The sequence below is a fragment of the Saccopteryx leptura genome, chromosome 1 (genome assembly GCF_036850995.1).
Source record: "Saccopteryx leptura isolate mSacLep1 chromosome 1, mSacLep1_pri_phased_curated, whole genome shotgun sequence".
Classification (NCBI taxonomy): Eukaryota; Metazoa; Chordata; class Mammalia; order Chiroptera; family Emballonuridae; genus Saccopteryx; species Saccopteryx leptura.
In genome coordinates, this window is record NC_089503.1 from 53,801,686 (window position 1) to 53,822,751 (window position 21,066).

Consider the following 21,066-nt stretch of genomic DNA (forward strand, 5'->3'; position numbering starts at 1 on the left):
ACTAGCCATCCCCAGATCTGCCTAGGCATGGCCAGTAGCAGGCCCAGTTCTCCCTAGTGTCCCCACACTCCCTCCAGGGAGTGCCAAGCACACGTCCTCTTCTACCTTCCATGTGAACACACCTCTTCTCTTAGTTGTGCACACTGCTTTCCCTCAGTATGTCACATCCTCAGTGTGCATACACTGAACACCCCTTACAAATCTTAGAACCCTTTCATCCAATCACTCCAATTTTATTTTGGTTGTGGGCTCAATGCAGGGATGGGCTGCACACATGGACTCTTCGTTGAACACAGATGGCAGGGCTGAGCTTGGTGGGCAGGGGCAGGTGCATCACGATATTCCTACTGTGCAGCCTAGTAATGCCCAAGGGCCCTTCCATGTACACAGGACAGGAATATACAGCCAGGCCAGCAGGAGGTGGCTGGTCATTGGTGTCCTGGGCCTGAGCACTGACGCTGACTGGAGGCAAAGGGCTGGGCTGGCTGGAGGGACTGTCCTGCAAGGCCCCTGCTAGCGGGTCCCACTCAGCATTCCAGAGCTGTAGCCCAATCAGCAGCAGCCCTGTCTCCGGAACCACGGGCTTCGGGCTGTTCAACACCTGGGGGCAGCAGAAGTTGGTCAGGCACGGCTAGGAGGGTAAGGGGTCTTTGTAGGGTAGGATAAGAAAAGCAGATAGGGCTATGGGACGAGATCACAAAGAGGCAAGGCAGGTTAGCTGTGAGGCGTAATCAGGAAAGTTGAGGGGGCAGAACTGGACATGAAGGGGCTGCGGGAAGACACCTGGAAGTGCAGAGGATTGCTGTTCAGCTCCTGAGGTTGCTGGGGAAGATGACTGGGGCTGGAGCACTGGCAACCAGGCAAATTGGAGCTGGGCAGGTAGTGGTCCAGGGAGACCATAGCCAAGGCAGCCTCCCAGCGCAATGACAGCAGCAGGCGGTGTGGGTGGAGAAAGGCCGAGAGGTGAAAGACACGCTTTGGTACTTCAGTGTCCACATCTAGGTAGCGAACCAACAGCTGCCCACGATGTGACAGCTGTCGCAGCCAGTGCCAGGGTGGCTGTGGCCCAGCAGGTGCATGGCATCGCCAAGGCGGGGGTAGGCGGCCAGTCCAGAGAGCGTGGGCCACTGCTGCACAGCGGGGGGAGGCGCACGGAAGCGCGCCCTTTAGGTGCTGCAACAGGCAGTTGAGGTCCTGGTGCAGCGTGCTCACCAGCTGGCTCAGTTCTAGCACCTCCATCTGGAGGAATCCCTCTATAGGCCGCCCTGCTTTCAGACCCATCCCCATGCACCCGGCGCCAGGCTCTTCTTGGCAAGTGGTCTTCTTCAGCAGAGCCTGCAATGACTCCAGTCTTCGCTTGGCTAGAACCAGACGCTGCTGCAGCCGGGTTTCCGTGCCCCGGGAGCCTCCCTGAGGTGCAGGCACCCAAGTGGGTGAACTCCGTTGCAGGGCGCTCAGGAGAGCACGACTCTGATGTCGCAACAGCCAGACCTGGGGGCCAGCACTCAGTCCACAGGTCCCAGGTTCAGGTGGTGTGGGCAGTACCTGCATCTGGGCCTTGCATTCTGCCACAGCATCCAGTTCCTCTAGCTCTTGGAGGTGGAGGTAAGGGTTGAGAGACAAGATGGACTCTTCCCACCCCAGACCCATGGGAGTAGGCCTTCCTCTGACACTGTAAGCCATCATCCCACAACTGTGAATATTCCCCCTCCTCTCCTTTGGTGGCGCTGCTGTTCACATTCACAGGAGGACGGCACTATACTGGGCTGTTCCCCATCCCAACACAGATACCTGAGTGGAGAGTGGAGCTTACCTAGGCTGGGCATCAGGGTGGCCAGCAGATGCTGGGGGGTGTGTGGTTGGTCCCAACTCCCACTGCTGGGGCTCAGGCAGGCATCAGCGAGGCTAACCAGGGCCTCCCTGTCCTTATTGTCTCCCACGGGACCCCCATAGAACACTGAAGCTGAAGAGGAGGGCAGAGCCCCTCAGTTCCAGCCCTCCCACTTCTACCCCTTCCCAAACCACAGTTGTAAGTGATGTCCCTGTCTCAGTACTCCCACCCCCACCCCCCTCCAGTCTGTCCTGGGGCTGACGGCTACATACGGGGCAGGAAGGACCTCACCAGCCAGCTCCTGCATGGCAGTACAGGGGTTGCTAAGGCTGGCCCACAGCTGCTCTTGGATCTGAAGGACCCGGGTCAGGGTCACTTGACTCCTGGGGATGGGGGATATGGGGGGTGACAGTAGTGAGCAGGAAGTAGGATTTCAAAACCATCTATATGCTGAGGACTCATATATCTTTCTCTCTAGCCCAAACCTCTTTCTTGAGTTCCAGATTCATGAGGGCTTACTAGTGATTGCCACCTGGCACTTCAAATACAACATGCTTTCGACAGAAACCATCATTTCCCTCCATACCAGCCACCCAATTCAAGGCAAAAATCTAGAAGCCGTACTTGACTCCTTCTCCTCCTCACCCCATATTTACTCTTCGTCCCTCCTGTGACAGCTCTAGTCCCTACCACCATGATCTCATCACTCAGGGCTTCCAGAGCCTCCTAAAACTGTTCCGCTTGCCTCCAGCCTAGCCTGTTTGCTCCCTTCTCCACACTGAGGCCAGAGTGATCTTTCCAACAGACAAGTAGGATCACATTTCTTCTCCTACTTAAAACCTTTCAGTGCCTTCCCACTGGCCTTGGGATAAAATCAGACCCCTTTACCATAGCCTCATCTCTCCCATTCAGCTCCCAGCACGTCCACCTCAGCACACTGCCATCTTCTCCCTCCTGCTGAGCTGACTTCCCTCTGCTCAGAAAGGCCCCATCTCCGCCTGATCTGCCTCTGCTTTCAAGACTCAATTCAAAGCGACATCTGAAGTCCTTGGAGAAGCTTTCCTTAGCTTTCCCCTGCCCTCACACTTTGGTGCTCCCCAGAGGTGAATCTCAACCTGTGGGAAACACTCAGTGTTTGCTGCATGAGCAACTGAGCAGGATGGGTGGGTCCCTCACCAGCGCCCTCTGTGTGCCTGCAGCTTCATTCCATAGAGCTGCCTGTGCAGCAGGAGGCTGTGTAGGAGAAGCAGAGGCAGTGCCCTGGCAGGCGATTGCTTCAAGAGTGCTTGCTGGGCTAGCTCCACACTGTTGATCAAGACATGGCCCAGCTCCAAGGACTGCTCCCAGAAAACAGGCTTGCAGTGCTGAGTCAGCACAGCTGGAGAGGAAGGAGAGTGCTGAGTCAGCACAGCTCAGTTGCCCTCCCCCCATCCCATCTGTGAGGCGTAGGGTAAGGGGTAGACGGTAGAGGCTCCTCACCTGGTAAGGAAGCAATAGCTTCTGCAGACACAATAAGCCATAGACGGAAATCTCTGTGGATCACATTCCTGCTTGCAGGTTGGGCTAAAAGCAGTTCTAACTCCTGTCCTGAGGCCACTAGGGGTCAGACAAATCTAGGGATCAGACTTGAGACTAAGGAGTCAGGAGTTAGACACAGAGGACAGGCTTGAAGCTAGGGGACTGGCCAGGAGGCCTAAGAGTTCAAGCCAGGCCCAAAGGGTCTTAGAAACAATCTCTCGGCAGCAAACCCACCCTTGGCTCCATCCAACAGCCCCAGCAAGGGCTGCAGCAGCTCTTTTGGCCACTGAGGCATCAGGTGACAGTTCTCCAGCACCAGCCAGTGCCCTTTGCGCATGGCCTGGCACAGAGTGCCAACCACAACAGAGACTGGGTCCCAGGCCTCAGAGCCCAGGGCGATCACCTCCAGATGCTTCTGCCCCTGGGGATCACAGAGAAATGTCAGAATATATAGAAGTGATACTTAGGTGACCCAAGGGATCCAGGGACCCAGAGGAATGCCACAATGATCCCAAAAGTTCCTGGGTAATCCAGAAAGATCCATGAAAATGTTGGGAGGCCCCACCTCCAGCTCAGCCCAGCCCATGGGACCCTGGTTGCTCTGTGGCCAGAAGGCTTGGCTCAGACCTGCTCGTGCTGGGCAGCCAGTTTCTGGATGACAGTCAGGGGATGCAGGATGGCTGTGGGATGTCCAGGTGGTGGCAACAAGATCAGCAGGGGCTGAGTAGCCTGACTGTGTTCGAAGGACATGGTGGAGGCAATCAGGTTTTCATCCAGGGGCCGGCCCAGGAGGCTGGTGGTGAAGTCTGCCAAGGCACCAGCAAGGCACTCGGGTCTCAGCACACGCCACAGGATCAGCTTCTGGAGGAGGCTGAGTGGATCAGGTCCAGGCCCAGGCCCAGGCGCAGGCCCCAGCACCGTAGATGACAGCGACAGGTAAGCCTGCCAAACACTGGAGTGGCTGGACAGGGATACACGCAGCCCAGCAAATGCGGGCAGCAGCTCTAACATTCCACATTCCTGCCAGGCTCTTGGCCCTAGCCAGGCTGGTCGAGCCACACCTGGGATGGGCTGGCTATATCCTATGCTGGGAGAGGCTGCCAGTCCAGGCCAGAGTGCCAGCCTCTCCGGATTTGGTGCCTTCCTTGCCACCTGCAGCAGAGCCAAAGCACCCAGGACACCTACCAAGGGCATGTGGGTCAGGCCCAGAGCAGCCACGGTGCTGCCCAGCAGCTGGCGAGTCAGCTGTGTTCTGAGCTGTAGCAGATGGCTGGGCAGGTCCTGTCCGTAGTGATTCTCACACTGTTTTACTCTATTCAGAGCCTGCTTGGTGGCTGCCAGCCAGTTCTCTGGGCTCATACGGAAAGGTGGCAGCAGATTCTGCAGTGGGCTAAGGGCCTTGATAATGGCCATTGCATGCCAGACCACAAGCCGATAGGGTACCCACAGTACCACCTCCTGCAGCTTCAGGTCTTCTAGCTCCTCGTAGTGGGCACGCAGCTGGCATAGCTTTGCCTGTGTCCTTACCATGTCCCGCAGGAACTTGGCTGGTTTCTGGTGGTTTGGGTTCTGCAACAGTAGCATCAGCAGGAGCCGCTCCTGCATATAACAGTCATTTGTTGCATGGATTTGGCCTTTTACCTCACAGTCCCCCATCATTTCCACCCTTTTCCATCCCCATACCTGGGCCCCTCCAAAGCTTATCCCAACCCATAGAGCAGACCCCAAACCTCAGCAGCCTCCACAGCTTCACAGGTGTCCAGGATTCTCATCTTGAGGTCCTGCCAGCAGCTCTTGAGCTCAGGACGCTCTGTGCACAAGATTTCATGCAGCATCTGTTCTTCTAGGATGTCCATGTTCAGGCCCAGATCCAGCACATTCAGCCCCTTCAGCAGTTCACAGCCTAGTGCTTGGGATCACATGGGAGACACTTAAACTTTTCCCCTGGGCAGAGCCAGAGGGTGGGGTGCACAAGGAGTGTGGTTCCCTGCTACAGTACTGAGCCTGCTCTGGGCAAGACTGAGGGAAGCTGGGGGCCTAGTATGTTCACAAAGCTGAGCTGGCAACTTACCCACTGGGCCTCACCTTTTTCCAAGGCACCAAGAAGGAGGGTAGTGCTCAGATAGAGACAGAAACCAGGCTGCACCTGGGGTGGGCTCAGTTGCTCCCGCTGCAGTAGCCATTGCAGTTCTTGGCACCCCAAGCCCAGCTCCATGTTGGTCAGTAGCACGGGCATGCCTGTGAGGGGGAGGCAAGGATACCCTACCCAGCATGCCAGCATGTGGACACCCCCATGCACAAAAGCTGTCTCTGACAAGCTCCCCTCTGGTGGACAGCAGGGTTCCCTCAGGGCTCTTCAACAGAGTTTATGGCCCAGATGAAGGTGGGAACTGAGGTCAGAATGGGGTGTGAGGCCTGCGGGGCCACAGAGTGGGGGTGGGGTGGCGGGGCGGGGTCAGAAGGAGGTCGTGGTGGGAAGGGACCAGTTCTTACCACCTGCAGCTGCCTCCAGGAGCTGAGGACCCAGGTCTGGGTCAGAGCCCGAGAGCACGTGGAGGTAGGGAGCTGGCGGAGATGGGGACTCAGAGGTGGGCCACGATTCCTGTCCCTCCGTCCCACCCTTCTTGTTCTCTTGCACTTGCTTCTCTTCCTTTTCCTCCTTCTCCTCCTTTCCCGTGTCCTCTGCCTCCTTCGCTTTTGTCTTGTCCTTTGCCTTGTCATTCTCTTCACTCTCGTGATCTTCCTCTTGCATGTCCTCCTCTTTACACTCCTTTTCTTGATTTGTGCTGTCGCCCTTCCCTGCGGCACAAAGACGCAGAGCAGCTCTTCTCAGAGAAGGCGTGAGTCTGCTCGGGAGCACGCTCACCCCAGAGCTCCATCTCACGAGGGGAGCCACTTAAGCTCTTTGTGACTCAGTTTCCTTATCTGCAAACGGGGTTGATATCAGTGAGCCCCTCAGAGGGTTACTGTGAAGATGACATGAAATAATACATAGAGAGCTGGCACCTAGAATGCAGTCAATAAATGTTAACTATCATCATTATTACTATAAAATTCCAGGGAGGGGTTCTAGTCACCCCAGCAATCAGCTCCATTTCTGCCTTTCTGTAGGTTGAAGAGTCAGTGTATTTCCCTTTTTGCCTAAGCTAATCTGTCACTAACAACTAAAAGAGCCGTAGCTACTATAGAAATCAGTGCTTGTAAGTGAAAGGCCAGCAACTGTGGAATTAGCCCAGTCATGGGCAGGGTGGTGGATACAGATGTCTGGCTAACCAGCAGCCACCCCAGCCCCTTCCCTTTTGCCTCCTCTACAAAAGGATCCAGACAAGAAAAATATTTATTATTTTTTTAAGTATTAAGAAATTTAAGAATTTTTAAAAGTATTAAGCACTTAAGTAGTAGGCAAGTGGAGGTTGCTGAGTCTGTAGTTTGGTATACAGTCGTCCCTCACCATATCTTGGTTCAATTTTGGTGGTCTCCCTGTATCGCGGATTTTTAAATTGTATATATTGAATTTTGTATCATGGATTTTTCGCTATATTGTGGGATTTTGCGGTATATAGGTATTTTTATATATTTATTATTTTAATTATTTTTGCAGCAAAATAAGTGTGGGAAAGGCTTATAAGAATGTGGGAAGGGTTTATAAAGCCTTAAAAATATGTAAATAAAATAAATATAAGGTTGCTACTACGTGGCTTTTCCCCTATCGCGGGGAGTTCTGGAACCCAACCCCCGCAATAGAGGAGGGGCCACTATTCATTTCCTATTGCTTAACAAATTACCACAAATTTAGCAGCTGAAAACAACAACTGTTTATTATCTCAGTCCTGTAGGTTAGAAGCCCAGCACAGCATGACTGGATACTCTGCTTCAGGGTTACACTGGGCTAAACTCAAGGCATCATCTGGGACTTAAGGCCTCTTCCCAGCCTTATGGTTTCCTTTCCACTCTTTCCCTGTGGCCCACTCCACCTTCAAGCCAGCAGCATTTCATTAAATCCTTTTTGTGTTTCCAATCTTTTGACTTTCCCTTCTTTCCTCCTGTCTTCTTTGATTGATTACACTGGGCTTTGGGCACACCCAGATAATCAAAGATAATATCTCTATCTTAAGATCATTTGATTAGTAACCTTAATTACAACTACAGAGTCTCTCTTGCCACGTAACATAATTAGAGGAGTAACACCGGAGGACAGAGGTTATGGGAGCCAAATTCTGCCTACTACATCTGGCTGTTCAGACTTCTGGAAGATCTTTTGTTTTTCTGACAAAAGGAACAGAAATGGCTATCAACAATTCTGACATGATGCCTAGAGGGATAGCAACAAATTCAATATCAAATTACCACAAATATGGTGGCTTGAAACAACAGAAAATTGTCCCCATAATTCTAGAGGCCAGAAGTCCAAAATCAAAGTGTTGGCAAGACTACATTCCCTTTGAAGGCTTTAAAGTAGACTCCTTCCTTGCCTCCTCCAGCTGCTGGTGGCTTCAGGAGTTCTGGGCTTGTGGCTACATAACACCACTATCTGTTTCCATCCGGGTGTTTGAAGGCAACACTGGAGCCCTGTACCTGCTTATCTCAGTACTTCTTATAATATAAGATAAATAAATCCCTATAGTAAGTTGGGGTTTTGTTATTGTCAGTGAGAACATTCCTAACTGACACAGTAAGTTGGAGGGTAGGGGAAGCAATGAGTGTTGTTCTTCTCCCTACTGGAAAAGTGGCTAGGCTATGTGGTAGGTAAGAAATTAGCTTGGCCCTGGCAGGTTAGCTCAGCGGTAGAACATCAGCCCGGCGTGTGGAAGTCCTGGGGTTTGATTCCTGGCCAGGGTACCCATCTTCTTCTCCACCCCTCCCCCTCCTCCTTTCTCTCTGTCTCCCTCTTCCCCTCCTGAAAACCAAGGCTCCATTGAAGCAGAGTTGGCCCGGGCACTGAGGATGGCTCCATGGCTCCACTCAGGTGATAGAATGGCTCTGGTTGCAGCCTAGCAACACCCTAGATGGGCAGAGCATCGCCCCCTGGTGGGCATGCCGGGTGGATCCCAGTCGGGTACATGCGGGAATCTGTCACTCTGCCTCCCCACTTCTCACTTCAGAAAAATTTTTTAAAAAAGAAAAGAAAAGAAATGGGCTTATCTCATGGGACTCAGACCATGTACTCACTGAACTTTAATGGATTTAGTAGAAGATATTGGAGTGTGCTGGCTATTTCTCTCTACTTCAATGAGAGAATCTTTAAGGGAATTCCTTTTTGCTCATAGCAAGCAATTTCAGACCACAGATAAAATCTTCATGCACCTTGCTGATTTGCAAAAATGATTCTCTACCTCATGTTATGTGGAATAGGAAGTTCTGGGTTACTAAAGAAGCCCGGAGAATCAGGAAAGCCTGATTACCAAAGTCCACCCCAAGCACTTCTCTCTATGTACTCCTTGCCTGACAAAGATAATAGCCTCAATTTCCCATTTGATTTGGATACAGCCCAAGTAAAGGGGCTGCATTTCATGGCCAGTAGCCTCAGTTCACTATCCTCAGACTATTTTCTTACAGCTCTGAGGTGAAGGCCAAGATTTAGATGGATGACAATTACAGTAGGCTTAGTGGAATTGCTGGAGCCCCCAGAACCAGTTTTAAGGGACAGAATCTGGAAGGTATGGTTTAAAATCAAGAATGAGAGTGTACCAAAATTTATGGCATTGGTTAACAGCTAATAGAGTCTTTATAAATGAAATTTGCAGAAAAAATATGAGAGATTTAGGGGATTTGCCAGAAAATCTCCCATCTGGTAACAAGTAATCCGTGTCTGCTTAATTTTAAGGCAAATCCTAAACCCCATACTGATTGCAGTAGGAGGTGGACCTTTCAGGAAGAACAGTTACAAATAGGGTCTCTTTGCCTAACTTTCATTTCACAGATAGCCCTGAGGGCAATGAGCAAAGAAAATTATAATATTGATCAGGACCGAGGGCTGCTGAACTGACATCCAGGAACTCCATAGCTAGTGGGATAATGTATTACTATCTCTGTCTGACATTATGTAGTACATATTAGAGACTGAACTACAGTGTGTGTTTCTTACCCTTTCTCAGTTTTTAAGCAGAAAGTTTATTGTGATTTGATCTTGCTTCACTTTGCATATCAGATATATTGGTATGGTGAGATGGCATGTAATCCATCATAGGTTACAGATCATGAAGAGCCACATCCATATCTAATCAAGAGTAGTGAACATCATTCAGAATTCCTGGACTCAGAATTGTATGCAGCAGTTAGAAGTTTCTTCAGGGTATCTCTTAGGGGGTGCATTCATTTATAGTTACACATGTGATAGGTCTATAATGGGAATTTTTGTAATCGTGCATGGGCACAATGGAAAGTAGCGCTGAAGAGCCAAGGAATGGGCTGTAATCCTGGTAGCAGTAATATATTAGTAGTAATAATCACTAACATTTTGGAGAACCTATTACATATTAGGCACTGGGTAAACCCCTTTTAAATGAATTACCATACCTAATACAACACTTTATGAGGTGGGTATAACTAAGACCTTGATTTTATTGGCAAATAAACTTAGATATAGAGAGAAGTACCTTGCCTTAGGTCAATAGTTAGCAAAGGAAAGATATTTGACCCAAATATCTGATTATAGAGCCCATCTTACAGACCACTTTATTATACACCTTCCATTGAAGATGTCTGCTGTTCTTACCCCTAGCCCCTCCCTCTGGGAAATAAACACCCTCCCTCCCTTCCTCTAGGAAATGTTCCCTCTCATACTCCTTCCAGATGGGTTTCTGATTCAAGCAGAACCAATAGAAATATTTCCTCTGAATTCCTGAACACGGGATAAATTTGGGTTGTAAAGCTCTGAGTTATTGGCCAAGTTTCCAATAGTGCTGATCAGACCAGGGGAGTAGAAGATCATGAACTGATCAGCCACATAGATTCAAAGTCATTGCAATATAGGCCAAAGACATTAATGTGACCTAATTTAATAGGCTGGTGAAATCTGGGATACCCTGGCCACAAAAATTTAGTGTATTCAGTATGAAAGGGAAGATCACTATGTCTCGAGTATGGAGCAGTTCAGACACCTGAGAACCATTGTGATTATTACCCCTGGCTTGCTTTACCTGTGCCCTTGCCGGGATCTGGGGCCAAGCATCTAATACCTTTCAGAGGCAGTGGGTTCAGCCAGATGAGGGCCTGGTTGCCAGGGTCAAGTACCAAGGGCCAACGGCAACTGAAGTAGTGAGTCTGACTTCGCAGAAGCAGGCCTGCCAGGCGAGCGGACTTTGCCTGGGGCTTCAGGTCTCGGTCCCACTGGGACTGCTCAGATTCAGAACTCAGCACAGACAGAAGGCTGAAGGGAGAGCGTATGGAGAGCAGGGGAGGGTTTGGTGGCGTGATGACAGATTTCTGATTCTGCTTCAGGGCTTGTGCCACGTCGTCTGGGCCCAGGGTCTCCTGAAAGCCCCTACACAGAGCCAGCCACTTGGCCAGGAGCTCCTGGCGCCGCAGTGGCGGGAAGGGACCCAGGTAAATGATGGCAGCTGAACACAGGAGGGCATCTCCAAACACAGTCGCGCAGTGCCCCTTCAGCTTCTGGTGTGGAAGGAAGACCAGAGGGTGTGTGGCCAGTAAGGAAGGTAGAGGCAGAGGGTCTGGCAGAGAGGGAGCAAGGCAGAGTATGGAGGAAAGCATGGCAAGAGGGGCAGGGAGGGCACAGGCGGTGCAGAGGGGCGCAGGCAGTGGTGCAGAAGTGAGCTTGGCAGGGGAGGGGGATCTGGGAGGGGCTGGTTACCTGGAGCTCTGTAGTCCAGGAATGCATGGGCATGAGCAATGCAGACCTTATGGGCCACTTGTGATACTGGCCACAATGAGCCCTGTTGAGATCCTCTACCAGATGGTCATGGGAAGCCTGGGTGTCTTCTAGCTTCTTGGCCAGGGCCAAATTTTGCTCTAGCATGTTCTGAGCCTGGAACTGGTAGTGGGCCAGGCGAGCCTCCTCCCGAGCCAGTGTCGCCTCTACCTGCCGCAGCAGTAGGCCCGTGGGCAGTCCTCGGTTCCGTGCCAGCCTATAGTGCAGAACCGCCCGGAGCCAGGCCGCCAGGCTTGCTGCAGGTACGCTTACTGCCCGCAGTGCCGCATCGTTCATACCTGGAGCCTTCAGAGCTAGGGTTAACTTTATTACCTCGGAGTCTGTCATCTTGTCCTTGGGGAAGAACACCAGCTCCTGGGAGAGTTTATGTTAAAAGGGGTAGGGGAGACATAGATGGTCAGAACCTTGACCCAACATCCTCACCTTGTCAAGTGTCCCCTTTATACCTCCACTTTGCTCACCCATTAGGCCCCACATTCCCTACCTGATAAAAATCCTCAGTGCATAACAGCTGCTTAGCACTGGCCCAGCCTCTTTCGCGGTGGAAGAGGTCACACAGTGCATCCGTCACCTGGATCACAGATTCTGGTGGTGCTCGATAGCTCCGTATCTCCTCAAAGTCAGTCACCTTCAGCTGGTTCAGGGGCCCAAGAAATGCCTTGCCCATCTAAATGAGGAGAGAGTCACTCTATTTATTTATTTTTTTAGGTGAGGAGAGGGAAGATAGTGAGGCAGACTCCTGTATGCACCCCGACCAGGATCTTCCCAGCAAACCCATCCAGGGCCAATGCTCAAGTACTGAGCCATTTTTAGCACCTAAGGTTGACATGCTCAGACCAACTAAGCTATCTTCAGCACCCAGGGTCATACTCGAACCAACTGAGCCACTGTCTGTAAGAGGGAAAAGGGGAGAGAAAGGGTAAAGGGAAGGGAAGAGAAGCAGATGATCCTTTCTCCTGTGTGCCCTGACTTGGAATTGAACCCATTACATACATACTCTGGGCCAACACTCTATCCACTCAACCATTGTCCAGGGCCGAGATTCACTCTTGAAGTGAGCTCCTGAAATGTCGTCTTTGTTTGAGGTATTGCCAAGAGGGATCATCTCCCCTTAGGAGACCCTATGAAGGGACCATTCCTCAAACCATTTTATTACCTTTGCCACCTTCTCCAGGAGACTCCATGACAAATCACCCATCCTCTCCTCTGGGCATCCTATCAGGGGCTGCCCTCTCCCAAGAGAGGAGCAGTGCAGGGTAGGTGACAGGAAGAGCCCACCTTCTCCAGGAAAGCCTCGTGCTGAGCTCGCAGGGCATCCAGCTGCTTGGTCAAGTTCTTAATGAGGTTCTCTTGCCGCTGACACTCTCCCAGTTGCTGCTTGTACAGGAGCTTGCCTTGCTCTAGCTGCTGATGCAATGTGCTGAGGTTCTGTGAACAGAGACCCAGGTTGCAGCTCCAGATCCTAGCCCAGGTAGGAATACCTCAAGGGAAGACTACATGGGCTTGGGACTCCAAAGCCCAAATATCATCATTGTGTCCTTACCACACTTGCCATTCTTTCACTGACTCTTCACTTGATAGTCAGGGCGATCAAGTTGAACTCCAAATAAGCCACAGAAACAGACTGAGCTTTGGAGATGTCACTTTCTGGTCTGTGAGTTCTACATCTAGTAATGCAGCCCCAAGTTGGTGGTTGCTTCTCCTGACCTGCCATACAGGCCCAGGCAATCTGAATCCAAGCCTATGTGCTTGGTTGTTATGCTACACTCTTCCCCTTACTTGACCCATTAGTGGCATTTGTTGCAGAGACAGTTCTCTTCCTGTTGAAACATTTCCCTCCCTTGACTTTCACGATATCATGTTCTCCTTTGGCTTTCTTCAACTTAACTGGCTGCTCTTGCTCAGTCTTTTCCTCTGTCACCCCTTAAATATTCTCAGCATTTTTTCAGGAACCCCTTTTCTTTTCACCCCACATTTCTGTGTGTCCTCCCTAATCTCATGGCTTTGATTATTACTTTTATTTTAACAATCCCCAAATCTCTATCTGTAGCCAGATTCTTTCCTAAGCTTAGTGGAAACCTTTCCGTTGGTGTCTCACAAGCCCCTCAGACTCTCCATGCCTAAAAAGGAATATATTGACTCCCTCAGATTTCTTGCAATCTTAATCATTTGCTTATGTGTTTTCTTAGAATTGTGGCAAAATACACCCAAGTTTCCTAAGGAAGAAACCTAATTGTTACCCTGATTCCATCTTTTCTATTTCCCTCAAAGCCAACCCATCTCCAACACCTTTCAATTATACATCCTAAATGTCTCTCATGTCTACTCCCACCCCCAATATCCATCAGTTATGTCTATGCTCACTCACTCCTGACCACTTTCACTGGCATCCACTTTTTTGAGAGAAAGGAAGAGAGTGGGGGGAGAGAGAGGAATCAACTCATTGTTCCACTCAGTTGTCCACCCATTGATTGATTTTCATACATGCCCTAGAGCTCAATCAGGCAACCCTAGGCTCAAAGTGGCAGCATCAGCACTCTGGGACGATACTCTATCCACTGTACTACTGGCCAGGGCACTGGCTTCCACTCTTACTCCCCTCCTCTAATCCATCTTCTATGCAGCCTGGATACTTTTCTAAAAACCAAATACCATCATTGTGTCCCTTACCACACTTGCCATTCTTTCATTTGGTCTATAATGCCTCCGTGACAAGAGGCCTCTACTCATCTTTCAAACTTCACTTCTTTTTCCTCTCCCAGTACTCAACTCCAGCCATTCCTGATTTTCAGTTCCTCCAATGTGTTGCTCATTGTCTTGCCTCTGGGCCTTTGCACATGCTGTTACGTCAGCCTGTAACATTCATCCTCCCCACCCCCATTATGCAAATTTTACCTAATCTTCAGGTATCAGCTTGGATGTACTTCAAATTCATTTGTTTACATATTTAAGGAATGTTTTGGAGCACCTACAGTGGCACTATGCTGTCTCTAGAAAGTCTTCCTTGATACTTCAGAGTATCCTGGACTTTCTCTGTGATTACACACAGGTACTGTAATTGCCTGGATTAGTTTATATCTTTCAGTTGAGTAGGCAGTATAAAGGCAAGGACAGTGCCTTATTTTTCTGATTAGGAGGCACTTCTAAAATGTACTATTAATAATAACTAATATTTATTAAACTCCTACTATGTGCCAGCACTTTTAAATGCTTTACATGTAAGATCTCATTTAACCCTCATTCTAAATCTTTCTAGATTTCAGTTTTCTCATCTGTAAAATGGGGAAAAGGATAGCCACCTCAGAAAGTTGTGGCAGCCTGACCAGGAGGTGGTGCAGTGGAGAGCTTTGGACTGGGACACAGAGGACTCAGGTTCGAAACCCCGAGGTCACCACTTGAGCATGGGTTCATCTGGTTTAAGCAAGGCTCACCAGCTTGAGCCCAAGATTGCTGACTTGAGCAAGGGGTCACTTGGTCTGCTGTAGCCCTCAGGTCAAGTCATATATGAGAAAGCAATCAATAAACAACTAAGGTGCTACATGAAGAATTGATGCTTCTCATCTCTCTCCCTTCCTGTCTGTGTGTCCCTATTTGTCCCTGTGTCTCTGTTTCTGTCACCAAAAAAAAAAAGGCTGTGGCAAGGATTCTATCTATCAGCTATCTATCTATCTATCTCTAGATATGAACATAAGATGTAGACATAGACATAAATATTAGTAAGTGCCTCAATAAAAAATGTGAAGTTCAATTAATTTTTATTGAGTACAGTAATAAAGAAATGAACTAATTGAATGTGAGAAAGAAAAAGAGAGAGAGTTATCCAGAATGACTTCTGGGATTTGGCTTAAATGACTAAGTGGGTGGATGGTTGGTGGTGCCATTTCCTGGTGCAGAGAACTTGAAAGAAGTACAAGCTATTATGGCTGTTGAGTGAATGACCAAGGGATAGGACACTAAATGTCCCCGAGACTATGAACATATCATCTATATTTTGGGCTTCTTATGTTGTGCTCTGATATAACTGACCTAGGGAATCAAAGAATTATAGCACCCTTAAACTGAATAAAAAATCCCTGGTATTAATTATCCTAGGACAAAGATAAAAAGTGAAATATGGAAAATGTGGGAGAGATGACTCCTCTCCCTCCATAAACCTTTTTTTTTTTGGCATTTCAACTGAGTCTTGAGGTACAATCTAACTACTGATTCCCAATGATGGATGGTAGGAGGCACAGTTTGATGAGAACTTCAGGGAGCACTATTTATATAGAACACAATGAAAAACACATACAATATTAGATTCAGTGTAAGCCATGCCCCTAGAACGGTGCCACACTGGGTGACAGCCCTGAGAGCACCAATCAAAAGTGGCAATTTAGGCATTGGGAGCTGTAAAGCCTGAAAGCCCAGTAGACAGTAAGTCAGACTATTCACTTATGAGTTAATCACTATTTCTTCACTTCTCTGTGGTTATCCCTGAATCTGTACCAAAGTCTTATGTAGCAAGAAGGAGAAAAACAGTATTTCAGAATTCCTCTTATTAAAAATAAAAGAACAAAAGCCTCTTTGCCTGATCAGGTGGTGGCATAGTGGATAGAGTGTCGGATTGGGACGTAGAGGACTCAGGTTCAAAACCCTAACGTTGCCAGTTTGAGTGCAGGCCCATCTGGCTTGAGTGTGAGTTTACCAGCTTGAGCACAGCATCACAGGCTTGAGCGTGGGATCTTAGACACGACCGTATGGTTGCTGACTTGAGCCCAAGGTCGCTGGCTTGAGCAAAGGGTCACTCAGTCTGCTGTAGCCCCCCAGTCAAGGCACATATGAGAAAGTAATCAATAAACAACTAAGGTACCGCAACAAAGAATTGGTGCTTCTCATCTCTCTCCCTTCCTGTCTATCTGTCCCTCTCTGTCCCTCTCTCTGTCACAAAAGCAAAACAAAACAAAAAAACTATTTTGGGAAAACATCTTTAACTGAGAGTATTTGGCATAGAAGGTGTGGTGACCCCACCCCACAAGTTTTAGCTAGATATGAGAAGTTAGTTTATTCAAAAAAAGAGAATTCTTGGGCATAAAGATGCAACAGGGGCCCTGGCTGGTTGGCTCAGTGGTAGAGCATCAGCTGGGCATGTGGAAGTCTCAGGTTTGATTCCTGGCCAGAGCACAGAGGAGAAGCGCCCATCTGTTTCTCCCCCCTCTCCTTTCTCTCTCTCTCTCTTCCCCTCCCGCAGCCAAGGCTCCATTGGAGCAAAGTTGGCCCAGGCACTGAGAATGGCTCTGTGGCTTCTGCCTCAGGCGCTAGAATGGCTCTGATTGCGGCAGAGCAACGCCCCAGATGGGCAGAGCATCGCCCCCTGGTGGGCATGCCGGGTGGATCCCAGTCGGGCGTATGCGGGAGTCTGTCTCTCTGCTTCCCTACATCTCACTTCAGAAAAATACAAAAAAAAAAAAAAAAAAAAAGAAAAGAAAAGAAACAGGATTTAGGGTTTGGACTAGAAAGAAGACTCTTATTACATGAGAATTTTATTTGGGGAGCTCTAAATGAAAAGTGGGGTGGCTGAATGACATTGTGGAGCTGATTTGGGGAGACGGGAGAAGAAAAAAAAGGTTGGTCACTAGGAAATGCCCTGTAGAGGAGGGCGCTGAGGAAATTTAGGACACTGAGGGCAAGTATACCATTTAAATCTATTTCTGGTTCTGTTAAAGAACGTAAATTCCCCTACTGCCATCACCATCTACATTTCCCCACTCCACACATCAACCTTGTATATTTGGTGCTTTGTGGAAGGAAGAGGCAGAGGGACAAAGTGGTATTGGTAAAGAGGTCAACTACAAGAGGTGTGCCAACTGGCAGTGGTAAAACATTCAGGAGAAGATCACAGGGAGAGGTGACCGTGAGAATGTAATCACTGCCCTATCCCCACTGGAATCTACAGATATCTTGGGGAGCATTCTGAACTTCATGCAGTCAAGGTATTAGGGGCAACCAGAAATTGACACCTGGGTTTCATGTATTTAGAAGAATCGTGGGGAGTTTAAAGTCTAAGTTCTATAGGAGGAGGCTGCAGGGATTAGAAAGACCCCAGGGGGAAAAGAACTAAGGTTTAGTCTGGTTGGTTCCGCCAAAGTTCTTTTGGGGCTTCTGCTTTGGCCCTACTGTGCATGCCTCACAGTTTTCTCCCCCTTACCACAAGGGAGTCTTTCAGCTCCTGTTCCAGCTTGAAGACACGGTTGGTGTGGATACTGTGCAGCTCAAATAGCGCTGTCAGATTCCCCAGGGCACGGTGGACCCTGGAGATACAATGTGCCAGTGAGTGGACCCGAGGGAGCAGGAGGAGGCGCAGGGCAGGGAATGGGCTCCCTCACCTCTGGGCCTTGCTCTGCATCTGCAGGATCATCCGTTCCTTCAGCAGCACAAAGGTGTCCAGGAAGTCTAGGAAGGTCCTGGGAGTGGCGAGTGGCAATTTAGGGCACAGGTGCCCATAGTAGCTGACAGCCGAAAGGTGGATGAGAGCCATGGCTTTGGCCACACCGGGAATTGAGGCCTGCAGTTCTGGGAACAACAAGGAGTCTGCAACAGGCCTGGCTTTAGCCTGGACCAGTGAGCTTGTAGAGGAACAGGAAAGGGGAGAGACCCGCTCCTGGCTCAGGAGGAAGGGCAGAAAAGGTGAAGGGGGCTCACTAGGTTCTAGAGAGAAGGAAAGAGAGAGAGAGAGACTGACCTAAGTGATAATCTTCATTAGAGCCTGCTTGAGACAAGTGGTAAGGGCAGGTAAAAAAAAGTGCTCACCATCACCAAGACCTAGACTCTGAGCACCCTCCAGGTGACACTGGGCCACACAGACCAGGGAGTCTTGGTCCCAGGGTTCATAGCGGTCGATGCTGGCGACGGCCAGTTGAAGGAATCTCAGGAAAAGGGTGGAGGGAAGCTGTTTGTGGGCTGGGCCATCTTCAATCAGGATGAACAGGTGCAGGTGGCTGCACACTTGCTGGTAGAACCTGCGAGCCAGAAACTCAGATACTGTCCTCCCCTTTATCCCTGTTTGTCTCTCCAGGCCCCAGGCCCAACCCTGACCCTCAACCCTGACCTTCTGTATCCTCACAGCAACCCCTACTTTTCTCTTTTGGCCTTTTGGCCAGAATGGAGCAAGAGAAGAGTAGCCCCTAGAATAGGGTTCTTGGCCTCACCTCTGCAAAAGCATCTCCCTCTTCATGAGCTGCTGGACACTAAGGCTCTTCCTGAGCTGTTCTTCAAAGTTGTCCAGATCTGCTTCCGTGTACTGGTCAGGGAAACTGCCTGAGGTTGCCAAGGCCAGAAGACACTGAAGGGTGTTAAGATCCATACCCTTGGGCACCACCAGTAGGGCCACTGTCTGGCCTAATATGCCAGCATGCCAGCTGACATCCCGTAGACACTGGAGAATGGCCTCCTCTGACCCACACGGCAGATGGAAGAGGTGGGCCTGACCGATGCCAGCTGCCAGAGTGACAGCAGTACGGCGCCCAGTGCCCAGAGCCCCAGAGAGCAGCAGGCCATGCTGCCGGGGCCTGGCCAGCACCCGGACCAGGCGAGACACATGCTGGGCCATCAAGTGGCACCGTGCCAGGTGGGGGCTCAGCTTTAGCTGAGCAGCTGACGTGGCCAGCTGCTCCCCCAGGCTCTGCCACTGCTGTTCCAGGTACAAGGTGGAGCTCTCAGAGTTGGAACATAGTATCAGATCCTGACTGAAGACCAGGTCTGAGGGCTTTTCCTGGGGACAGAGTAGTAGCCCTGGTAGTAACAGGGGTGAGAGCAGATCCTTCTGGGGTGTTTTCTGCCACCGGTTCTTGGATTTCTTTAGCTGAAGTTTGTAGATAGAGGCTACTATGTCTTCCTCCTGGTTTATCCTTTGACTCTCTGTGTTCTTTCCTGTTACTGGGGCTATGGATGGTGCAACACCTGAACCGCTAGAGGGTGGACGTGTGGTGACCTCAAGTCCATAAGGGTCCTCATCTCCCTCTGTCTCACTGCCACTATTGCTTAAGTCCTCCCACTGGGCCAACTCCCCTTCAGACTCCACTTCAGGCACCTTCTCCTCCTCCTCCTCCTCATAGCGCTTGCCCAGGCTTTTGGGCACTGGCCCATGACAGAAGACATGCTGAGCTACTTTTAGGAGCAGGTTGGTACAGTAAGTACGTTCCCTAGGACTGTCTAGCCGGTCACAAAAAGTTCTCTGTGCCTCATGCAGCCAAAGACGCACTATGTTGCGAATGGCCATCATAGCTGTCAGGCGGGAGCCACGCAAGCCTGACACGCGGCGCAGGTGCTCCTGGTGGTCCAGATAGTCCAGAAAGCCTCGGCTGCCTGTTCTGGTTGGCAGTAGCTGCAGGCTTCCCAGTAGCTGGCTCACAGAATACAGGGAGAAGCGGTAGTGTGGGTGGAGGGGTGAAGGCATAAAGCAGTTGCCCACAGCCTCCCAGGCCTCCACTGAGGCCGATACCAGGGCTCTGGCCAGAACATCCTCCCGCTCCACAGAGTGGAAGCGTTCAAGCCAGGCCTGGATGATAGGTGTGTGCCTGCTCAGCAGCATGGCCTGGGTCATGTCGGCCAGGGCCAGCACCGTGAAGAGTCGAAAGAGGCGTGGGCACAGTGGGCGCTCACAGAAGCCTGGCACTGTGGCAGTGGCAAGGAAGTTGACTGTAGACTGTAGCTTCTGCAGTTCCAAGGTGTCTTGGGCAAACACAGAGCCATCCATGGCCTGGCGCAGAGTCTCCGACACTGGCTGACATCTCCTCTCTGGGTCTGCGGGACATTGTGAGTAACAGTGAGAACATGCGTAAGTCCACATGGCAGAACCACCCTCTTCCTCTCTCCCTGCCTCACTGGGTTTACTTCCGCACACGTAGAGTTCTAAAGGAATTTTGTGCATGTAATGTGTTCAGACTTGGTCATATCTAAGTTGTTTTCTCTCCCACACAGTCTTTCTAAAAGTGAGTAATTTCTTCTCTCTTCTCCCCCAAATCCTATCTTTATGACAAATTATTCATTAATTGAAGGTAAATGAATAGGAAAGTTTGGAAGCTGAGACAGATGTAAACCTAATCTGGCCACAATAGGGGGGAAAGTGCAATCATCACAAACATGACATATAAAATAAAATGTGTGCACTTGAAATGTACAGTGGTACCTTGAGATATGAACAGACAAAAATACAAATTTTTTAAGATATGAGCTGCGACTCGGTCCATATTTTTTGTTCGAGATCCAAGAGAATTTCTGTTCTCTTGAAGCTCAGAATATGGTGAAAGGGACTGGCAAGTAAATATATGATTATAAAACCATTGGTTGTCACAGATTTTTGTAGAAAGCACAGGATGAATATCTAACCCTAGTCTGGAGGCTCTGGCTTCCTGAAGTTATTGCCCGAAATCATTTGCAAAGATTAAGTAAGACTTAGCCAGATAAGTAGAGGTGAGAAGGCAGAGAGGACAGCTATCCCAGGCTAGAGGTAGCCTGACTTATTGGATGCCTAAACCTAGTTGAGTCCAGTTAGAGCACAGAATGTAAGAAGCTAGAGAAGAAAGCCTCATCACAAAGAACACTGCAAGAGCATTTGCCAAAATTGCATGTAATGATGATCCGAACCTGGGAAGATGAAATAGAAATTATTGGGAATACCTGAGAGATATTTAGGAGGCAAATTTGGAACATATTGGAGAGAGAGATGTCAACAAGGTTTTTGGTTTAAGTAACTGGATGGATGGATGGTGGTACCAATCACAATAAGACACATAGTAGCCAGTTTTTTTTTGGGGGGGGGAGATGATGAATTCAGGGTTAGAGCTGAGGT

At 49.7% G+C, this 21,066-nt stretch overlaps 1 protein-coding gene across 1 annotated transcript in view; it reads right to left on the reverse strand.

The window, feature by feature from the left end:
• Nucleotides 1–250: 250 nt before the first annotated feature.
• DNHD1 (dynein heavy chain domain 1) overlaps nt 251–21,066 on the reverse strand; it is a 70,222-nt gene continuing 49,406 nt past the window's right edge. Inside the window, 19 exon segments of the mRNA XM_066360074.1 lie at nt 251–601; nt 784–1,592; nt 1,814–1,963; nt 2,123–2,214; nt 3,008–3,209; nt 3,311–3,427; nt 3,584–3,770; nt 3,977–4,948; nt 5,080–5,258; nt 5,435–5,587; nt 5,843–6,148; nt 10,489–10,960; nt 11,160–11,591; nt 11,722–11,904; nt 12,516–12,665; nt 17,425–17,527; nt 17,603–17,807; nt 18,027–18,235; nt 18,425–20,018. Coding sequence (XP_066216171.1) covers nt 251–601; nt 784–1,592; nt 1,814–1,963; nt 2,123–2,214; nt 3,008–3,209; nt 3,311–3,427; nt 3,584–3,770; nt 3,977–4,948; nt 5,080–5,258; nt 5,435–5,587; nt 5,843–6,148; nt 10,489–10,960; nt 11,160–11,591; nt 11,722–11,904; nt 12,516–12,665; nt 17,425–17,527; nt 17,603–17,807; nt 18,027–18,235; nt 18,425–20,018 — 6,866 coding nt within the window.